Genomic DNA, 9,472 nt, shown 5'->3' on the forward strand with positions numbered 1-9,472 from the left:
AAAACTACAGCACCCTGGGTCCCAGGCAGGACCCCAGACCCCAAACCACAGCACCCCACGTCCCTGACCCAGATCCAGGGACCCAGAGCAGGACCCCAGACCCATCTCCCCATCTTCCCACGTCCCTGACCCACATCCAGGGGCCAGACCCCAGACCCATCTCCCCATCTTCCCACGTCCCTGACCCACATCCAGGGGCCAGACCCCAGACCCATCTCCCCATCTCCCCATGTCCCTGACCCACATCCAGGGGCCATACCCAGGACCCCAGACCCATCTCCCCATGTCCCTGACCCACATCCAGGGGCCATACCCAGGACCCCAGACCCATCTCCCCATGTCCCTGACCCACATCCAGGGGCCATACCCAGGACCCCAGACCCACCTCCCCATATCCCTGACCCACATCCAGGGGCCATACCCAGGACCCCAGACCCACCTCCCCATATCCCTGACCCACATCCAGGGGCCATACCCAGGACCCCAGACCCACCTCCCCATATCCCTGACCCAGGTGCATGTGCCCAAACCCCAAACCTCCCATCCTGGCTCCAGCCCCCCATCTCCCTGAGCCAGACTCCCGGGACCCCCTTTCCCAGACCAGGACCCCCTTCCCCAGACCCCAGGCCCCCCCAAACACGGCCGAGCGAGGCCAGCACGGCACAGCACGGCACAGCATGGCACGGCACGGTGCGGGTGGGACATTTGTTAGTCATTAGGGCTGGAGGGAAGGAGGGCGGGCGCAGGACCAGCCTTTCTTCTCCAGCACATATCCCAACGCCTCGCCTTTCGGTGGCTGGCGTCCAGCCCGGCCGGGGCTCTGCCGTCACCCGTCACCCGTCCCCGTCCTGTGTGGGCAGAGGCCATGGGTGAGCGGGCGGCCGTGGGGATGCTCCACCACCGTGGTTGCTTTTGAAGGCTCCCCGGGAAGTTTTGGGAGCGGGGGGCCAGCGGGGGGGGGGGGGGGGGGGGGGAAGCAGCCCCGGCCATGCTGGCCGCTCGCTGACGCTCGCCGGGAAGAGACGTGCCGGGGCGGATGCGGGAACCGGGGCGGTGAGGCCTGGGTCGGTGCAGGATTGCACCCACCGCCCCCCAGCTCGGGGGCTATGAGAGGTGAGTGGGGGGCAACCCCGGGGGGGGGGTTGGAGCCGTGGGGAGAGGAGCGGGGCCGGTGGCACGGGGGACAGGAGGGTACGGCCGCGCCGGAGCGGGTATGGGAGCTGGGGGGCAGCCAGCACCGGGTGGACGCGCCCCCCGAATCCCACCGCATCCCTGCTCCCCATGGGCAGCATCTCCCCACGGCTGGGGGCTGAGCCGGCGTCAGGCACGGCCAGGGACCCCCCGCACCGGTGTGGGGGGCAAGAGGGGCTGGGGAGGGGGGTTCCAGCAGCAGTGCTTCCCCCCGCTTGCTCGGAGCCCATCACTTGTTGACTCCACGGGGCAGAAAAGCACCATTTGGGGCAGCCAAGAAGCGAAGGGCCGTGCCAGGGAGGACGGAGGGGATCGCCGCTGCCCCCAGCCCAGCGAGCCCCCCCCCCCCCCTTCTGCCTCCCACCCGCCTTTGCGTGGGGGAGGCCGGGCTGTATAAAGCAGGGGATGCCGGTGCCGCGGTCACTCCGGCTGTGCCTGCAGCCCCCCTGCGGCACCCCCGGCTGGAAACCCTCCTTCTGCCAGCAAGGAGGTCGGGGAGGCCCCGGGCAGGGGGTGGCCGGGCTGGCGGGGGGCTGCGGGGGGCTCTCGGGCACGGCACAGCTCCCAGGGAGTTTTGGGGAGCCAGGGAGGGAGGCACCGTCCCCCTGCCCCAAGGCACCTTTGGGTTCGGGTACAGCGCATCCCCTGTGCCGCAGCCGTGGGCGGGATCCAGCCCGTGGTGTTTCCCACCCTGCGGAGCACCCCAACTCGCCCCCCGCCGCGCCGGGGGTCCCAGCTGGGTGCCGGCTGGGTCTTGCTTTGCTCCCCTGGTTTTTGCAAGAAGGGGCTGGGAAGCCACGAAGCCCCTCGGGGCTGGGAGCCAGGAGCCGTCGGCTTCTCCATCACCCGCTTGTTGGCCCGATTCAAGCGAATTTCCCCAAATTTACGGCCTGGGAGTGCAAAGGTCCCGGCCGAGTCCCGCAGAAGCAGGTGGTGGAGCGGGGACGTGTCCCCACCGGCTGGTGCCACCGGGCTGTGGCCAGCTGAGGGTGGCAGCGATGGCTCCTATGTGGCTTCCCAGCTTTTCGCCGGGGACACCGGGTTACGGCGAGGCTCCGCAGGCGTCCCCGGGGAGCGCCGGCATCCTCGGGGCCGGGAGCGGGAGAGTGCAGGCAGCTCAGGTGCCTCCTGTGTTGGCTTTCAGAAGACGAGCCGGTGGGAGGAGAGGAAGAGGAGATGCCGACCTTCAGCTACCGACTGAGCGGTAAGGACATCCCCCGGGGTGGGCAGGGGCTGCGGCAGGGCCTGATCCTTTCCTCTCTGCGCTCAGGCAGGACACGGACCGGCTGCAGCCGGTGCCAGAAGAACCTCTCCCTCCAGACGGCCGTCAAAGTCCTCTACGTCTTCTCCATCCTCCTCATCGTGGCCGTGACCGTGCTGGCTGCCTTGGGTGAGCACGGGCGGGGTTGGGAGGTCCGGCTCCTGCCTTCCCCCCCCTGCCCTCCTCGGGGCGGCCCCTCGGGGATACCGGGGGTCCCCCAAAGCACCTTCAGCACCCAGGCATGGAGAGGAGCATCCAGCTTGCCCCGACCTGTTCCTGGGAGGCATGCGGGACCCTGTGCGTGATGCCACCTCGCCGGGGGATGGCTTTAACCCCGTGGGGACCTCAGCAACCACCCCGGAGCCCAGAGGTTGCCACCCCATCACCTTCACGGGCAAGAGACAGCCTCCCAGGCTGAGGGGAGGGACGGCGTGCTCCCCGAGGCTGGATCCCTGGAGATGCTCTGTAGACCTTAGCCAAGCCCTGAACCCAAAAGCCCCTTGGGACACCCACCCCGTGGAGCCAGCACCCACCAGCCACCCAGCCTGACTCTGCAAGCCCTGGCCACCCTCCTCGCCAGGGAAGGAGCCCAGAGGAAAGGCGTGGAGGACGATCACGTCCCAGCGCCTGCCCTCTTCCCCTGACCCCCCCCCACCTTTCCTCCGCAGTGTTCAAGAAAGTCAACTCCATCTCCAATGACATCAGCTCAGCCCAAACTTATTACGAGAAGAAGATCGTATCCATCCAGGAGGATCTCCAGGGGTTGGGTGAGTGGCTTGCACCTGGGCCTGGAGGTCTTCTCCAGGCTTTGGCACGGCGCGTCCCTCCAGCTGAGAGGACCTCAGCTGCTCGGTGCTGCCAGCCAGGGGCTGAAGCATCTCCACTTTTCAGGTCCTGGAGCTCCCTCAGAGCCAAAACCCCACTTATCTCCCAGGATTTTGGGGAGGGATGAGTGTATGACCCCAAGGGTGGTGCTGGGCTTTTTGGGGACCTTGCTGCAGGCAAGGTGGCAGGAGCAGGATGAGGGTGGGAGCTGGTGCAGGCTGGTGGCATCAGGGTTGTCCCAGCCATGGCTTTGTGGTGCCCATCTCCAGGATCTGCAGGGATGGACCATGGTGAAGGTCCTTCCTCCGCTCTGGTCCTCAGTGGGAGGGTCTCCAGGCCCAGTGAGGGATGGGGTGGGGTAACAGACCCCTCTTCCCTTCGTTCAGATGAGAAGACCTCGGGGAACTGCTCCCTGTGCCACGAGACGGGACAGCTGGGCCAGGAGATCACCAAGCTGCAGGGCGAGCTGGAGGAGATCCAGAAGATGCTTTTGGTTCAAGAAATCCTGCTCGACCGGACCTCCCAGACCCATGACCAGCTCTCGTCCACCAGCAACAAGATCACCAGCGAGGTGGACAACTGCTCCTTCTCCATCCGGCAGGTCAATGAAAGCTTGGGGCAGTTCCTGGCCCTGGTTGGGGGCTGGCAGGTGGTCACCTCCCAGCTAGACAACTCTCTCAAGGGCTTGGCCCAGGAGCGCTACGATGTCCGAGCAGCCATGCAGCAGATGAACTTCACCCTGGGGCAAACCTCCGACTGGATCCAGGTCATTCAGAGGAAGACGGACGAGGAGATGCTGACGCTGCAGAAGATCATCACCGAGTGGCAGAACTACACCCGCCTCTTCAGCGGGCTGCGGGCCACCTCCTCCAAGACCAGCGAGCTGGTGAAGAGCATCCAAGGCAGCGTTGGCGTGGCAGCTCGGCAGGTCGGCCAGAACTCGGAGAGCATGCATGACCTGGTGCTGCAGGTGATGGGGCTGCAGCTGCAGCTGGACAACATCTCCTCCTTCCTGGATGACCACGAGGAGAACATGAACGACTTGCGCTACCACAACAGGTACACGCAGAACCGCACGGCCGAGCGCTTTGAGACCCTGGAAGGTCGCATGACCTCCCACGAGATCGAGATCAGCACCATCTTCGCCAACATCAACGCCACCGACAGCCACGTCCACAGCATGCTGCGCTACCTGGATGACGTGCGGCTCTCCTGCACCCTGGGCTTCCACACCCACGCCGAGGAGCTCTACTACCTGAACAAGTCCCTCAGCCTGGTCCAGGGCACCACGGACCTGCTGCGGGAGCGTTACAGCCTGCTCAGCGCGCGGCTGGACTTTGACATCCGCAACCTGTCCATGGTCATGGAGGAGATGAAGGTAGTGGACGTCCGGCATGGGGAGATGCTGAAAAACATCACCATCTTACGAGGTGAGGTGCATCCCGGTGGGCACAGCCTAAGCCCTGCCCGGGGACGGGTTGGGGCCAGTAATTTTGGGGGCTGTTACTTCCGTTGGCTGAGCATGCTGAGATCTGGGCTCCTTGGGAGCATCCTTGCACCATGGAGGACCCCAAACCACCGTTGCTGAGGTCAAGGCGGTGTTGGGATGCACGCAAAGGCACCCAGACGCTTGCCCAGGGATGCAGAGGTGTCCCGGGGATGGAGCTGCGTGGAGAGGGCACGGCTGCCCCTGGATGAGGGTACCCAAAGCTTTCCCCGGTGGCTCGGGTGGCCTGGGGACATCCCCATCCACCCAGGGGAGCAGCGGGGCTGTCCCTGCCCCACGGAGCCCACGGGCGCCCCGGCAGCTTCCCGCTCCGCCGTGGACCACCCAGCCTGGAGCCATATGGCAACCACATCTGCATCGTTACGGGGCTGCCCTAGTCAGCGAGCCTGGGCCGTTTGGATCTGGTTTTCGGGGGAACCCTATGGTGGCCCCCCATGGCACCATATGGTGGCCCCCCAATGCCAATTGCCCTCGGAGCCCGGAGCAAGGGCCGCAGGGCTTGGGGAGCCAGGCTCAGCTGATCCCGGTCTTAGCGAGGGCTGCAGGGCTGGGGGATCCCGAAACCTCTGGGCATCTCCCTCTCTCCCCGCTTCGGGGTGCTGCCCCCCCTCCCTTCTTCCTATTCACCCCCTCCTCTCCCCCCAGGTGTGCCGGGTCTCCCGGGCCCCCGCGGCATCAAGGGCGACGTGGGCGTCAAGGGCCCCCCAGGAAGCCAAGGAGAAAAGGGCGACGTGGGCAGCCTGGGCTCGCCGGGCCCCCAGGGACCCCCCGGCCCCCCAGGAGCCCCTGGTCCCCAGGGCGAAAGGGGTCCCCTGGGCTTGAAAGGCTTCCCCGGCCTCAAAGGTGCCAAGGGCAGCTTCGGGCAATCCGGCTCCCGGGGGCAGGGGGGACCCAAGGGAGACGCCGGCCCCCCGGGGCCGGCTGGGGTGCCGGGGCCAGCGGGACCCCCCGGCTTGCAGGGCAAACCGGGGCTCCCCGGGACCCCCGGGGCCGTGGGCCAGGCCGGCCCAATGGGGCCCAAGGGAGACCCCGGTTTGCGAGGCCCCCCGGGGCTGCCGGGGCCCCCCGGCCCCCCAGGACAGTAACCCAGCCTGCTGCCAGCCAGGGCACGGCGGCAACGGAGCCGGCATGGGGACAGGGGGGTCCCCGCCGCCGCCCCCCACCTCCCCCCGGACCCCCAGAGCATCCCCCGCAGGGGTGTGAGGCAGAGCCTCGCAGGACGGAGGGGGGGGGGCAGAGGGGTCCCGGCCCCCCCGGCGCGAGGGCCCGAGGCTGGTCCCCGGCTCTCAGGGACGCTGCCGGCTCCGGGCTCTGGGCTCGGCCATCCCCAGCCCCGGGGCGGGGGTCCCCGCAGGACGGGGTGCAGCTGGTTTGTGCCCTTTCCCCCCTCCCTGGCCGCCTCCGCGTCCCCCCTCCGAACGCCGCGCCGCGTCCCCGATGTACTCCCGGCACAATAAAGCTGTATGGGGACGAGCGGCTCCCGCGTCGGGGACACCGGGGCGGGGGGACGGGGGTGCAGAGGGGGAGCACCCACGGCCGGACTGCTGCTGGCGGTGGGGTGCAAGCGGTGGGGGAAAGCGTGTTGCACCCGCGCGTGCACGGGGCAGCGAGCAAGAGCGAGCGTGCACGGGTGCGCAGGGGGGAGCGCGCGTGCGAAGGACATGCACGCACACGCACGCACGTGTAGGCGACGCGCGCAGAGGGTGCCCGTAGATGTGCCCCTGACCACAGCCGCGCTCCCCCCGGCAGGGACCCCCACGGGCCCCCCGGGCCCTTGGCAGTGAGAAACGGGGGCTCTCGGCTCTCTCCCAAACCGCAGCCCCCCCACGCTGCCCTGGGGAGACCCTGCTGGGGAGGGGGGGGGGGGGGGGTGTCGCAGCCGGGACCCCCACTGCCGCCGGGAAGGTGCATTGCTGCTCCGCTCCGTGCCTCAGTTTCCCAAACCGGGCTGCCCGGCGAGACGGGCCACCGGGGGTCGAAGGGAATGGTGTCACCTCCTCCGCGAGCCAAACCCGGGGTCCCTGAGGCCCGGCCGTGGGGGGAACCCCACCAGCGCAGGCACCCGAGCCAGGGCCGTGGTACCACGAGCATCATGGCGCTGGGGACAGCAGCCAGGCCAGCCCCACCGGCCCCGGCCCCGCCATCCGCCGGGTGCCCCAGCTCGGGGAACCCCGTGCCCTGCCCAGCCGGCCCTGCCCGGGGCGCAGGATCCGGCCGGCCGGGCAGTTTATTGCTGTTGGCAAAGCAGTTTCCTGTTTTCATCGCAGAAACCGCCCGGGGCTGGTTATTAACATGGGCCAGCACGGCCCCGGCCCTGATTTGTGGCTGGAGAGGCAGCACGGGGTGGGGGGGAGCTCTGAGCAGGGGGTGGTGGGGGGGGAGCAGAGACCTGACAACTCGTTACACGGATGGGGCACAGGCTGACAGGCCCCCGGGCAGCGGCTGGGTTTGTACTGCTCAGGAGAAAGCCCTGAGCCCCCCCCCGGGGGGGACTGCTGGGGGGGTACCCCAGTTCCAAGCCGATGACAAGGGACGGGATGCAAACCCGCCCGGTGCTGGGGGGCCACACGGGCACCCTGCAAACCTGCCCCGTGCCAGCCCATCCCGGCGTCCCGGGCCCTTGGCACCGTGGCGAGTCCTCGCGCGATCATCACCCACGCCTGCGGCAAGGACGCGGCCACGAGGGCCGGCGGGGAGGGTGCCGCGGGCACACGGCTGGGCTGCGGGTGCCAGCAGCGGGTGCCGCCTCCGCCACGCCGACCCGCAGCACCCAGCACAAACGCAGGACCTTAACGAACCGGGTGCAGCTACCTCCGCCGCCGGCACGCAGCCGGGTGCCGGAGCCTCGGCCGTACCCGTCACCGCTCTGTGCCTCGGTTTCCCCTAACTAGGTAGAACCTGGCCATGCCGTAACCCCCACCCCGACCGTCTCACCCCTTCCCAAAGTCCTGCGTCTGCGGAAAGCCGGAGCACATCTGGCCGGGGAGCAGCCTTAGCACAACATTGGGCAGCGGCTGTGCCAGTGTTTGCCGATGGGCAGCCGCCTCCTCCCTTGGGCCTGCGAAAAATGTGCAAGGGCAGGGTTTTCCCACCCGGCACCGGCCAGAGCTGTGCTTTCCAGGCAGTGGCGAGGGTGGGCGATAGGATTTCAGAGCTGGGAGCAAAAGGATTAATAAATAAACGAAGAATGGATGCGGGGAAGGGCCGGGTGGGAAGTGCTGACGGCAGCTGGGAGCGCTCGCCGGCGAGGGGGTTATTCTTGGCGGCTGCCGGCCGGTGGGGTGGGCACGGAGGGGAGCGGGGCGGCCGGGGCTGCACGGCCTCTCGCCATCCCTGTCCTTCCCCGTCGTGGAAGGACGGCGTGGACACAGCACCTCCTGGCACGGGGGGTCCCGACGCACAGGGTGCTGGGGACACGCGGCCCCCATGGGCAGCCGTGCACAGGGTGCCTGGGGGGACACAGTCCCGTGGACATCGATGCGCAGGGTGCTGGGGACACACAGCCCACAGGCAGCCATGTGCAGGGTGCTTGGGGACACGTGGCCCCATGGCAGCCACGCACAGGGTGCTTGGGGACATGTGGCCCTATGGCAGTGATGCACAGGGTGCTTGGGGACACGTGGCCCCATGGCAGCAATGCACAGGGTGCTTGGGGACTGGCAGCCCACAGGCAGCAATGCGCAGGGTGCCTGGGGACACGTGGCCCCGTGGCAGCGACGCACAGGGTGCCTGGGGACAGGCAGCCCACGGACAGCCGCACACAGGGTGCCGGGAACACGCAGCCCACAGGGAGCGACGCACAGGGGACATCGCCCGTCGACGGAGGACACCGGAGCCGCCGCGGCGGGTGCCGCAGCCAAGCACAACAGCTCGCAGCTGCAGGGCCGCGGGTGTTGCTGTCAGGTCACCGGCCCCGGCCAACACCCGCGTCCCGTGAAAGGGCCCATTGATGGCGGGGAGGAGGGAGGCCTGGCAGCGGCGAGGCTGCGGGGCGAGGCGGGGTCCCCCCAGCTCCTCACCCCCCGCAGACCTCCCAGGCTCCTGGCTTCTCCCCTGCCTCTGCCAAGGGCAGCTGGGAGAGGGAAGAAAACCAGTTGCCGCACCGTGCCTCAGTTTCCCCATCAGCCCTGGGGTGGTTTACCCCCCCCCCCGGGCCCTGGGCCAGCTCACACACCAGGTCCCTAAAGAGGGGGGGACACACACTGGGGAGAGGTTGGGGTGGCATTAGCTGGGGTCACCCTAGGTTCAGGTCAGCCTGAGCTGAGACAGGACACGAGCAGCAAGAGGATGCACAGCCCACCAGCCTTCCTCCTCCTCCTCCTCCCAGCAAGAACCGGGGGCTGGCGAGGGCCTGGACCCCCACGCTCTCCCCAGCCCCAACCCCGCACCCTGGGGACCCAGAGGGAAGGGGGTAGGTGCTGGGAAGCACACTGGGTAGCTTTAAGCGTCCCATTATTAGGACCTGCCCTTGTAGCAGGGTAGGTTTTTTCTCCTGTCATAATTCAGTAATTCTCTGATGAGACCGTTAAGTTCGTTAAGGCACGCTTCCCTTTTGCCTATCCCCCTCCCCAAATCCCCCCCCTGCACCAGGAGACACCCTCGCTTTGCACTGGGGAGAAGCAAGGCCGGAGGCAGAGGGGCTCGTCCCCCAGCTCCCGCCCTGCCGAGGCCGCAGGCACGTCTGCAGC

The 9,472-nt window shown here is 68.2% G+C and overlaps 1 protein-coding gene across 5 annotated transcripts; it reads left to right on the top strand.

Annotated features, from left to right (window-relative positions):
- Positions 1–732: 732 nt before the first annotated feature.
- SCARA3 (scavenger receptor class A member 3) lies at positions 733–6,254 on the top strand. 5 transcript variants are annotated; one of them, XM_075497597.1, is made up of 6 exons: positions 733–1,113; positions 2,336–2,395; positions 2,462–2,581; positions 3,121–3,219; positions 3,664–4,707; positions 5,430–6,254. In XM_075497597.1, the coding sequence occupies exons 1-6, from the start codon at positions 1,107–1,109 to the stop codon at positions 5,867–5,869; spliced, it is 1,770 nt and encodes a 589-aa protein (XP_075353712.1). In that variant the 5' UTR covers positions 733–1,106; the 3' UTR covers positions 5,870–6,254. The 5 variants fall into 5 exon arrangements, with proteins under 5 accessions (XP_075353712.1, XP_075353710.1, XP_075353711.1 ...); XM_075497598.1 differs by having other exon boundaries at positions 745–869; XM_075497595.1 differs by having other exon boundaries at positions 2,336–2,581.
- The last annotated feature ends 3,218 nt before the right edge of the window (positions 6,255–9,472 follow it).

This window comes from Mycteria americana, chromosome 3 (genome assembly GCF_035582795.1).
Source record: "Mycteria americana isolate JAX WOST 10 ecotype Jacksonville Zoo and Gardens chromosome 3, USCA_MyAme_1.0, whole genome shotgun sequence".
Lineage (NCBI taxonomy): Eukaryota > Metazoa > Chordata > Aves > Ciconiiformes > Ciconiidae > Mycteria > Mycteria americana.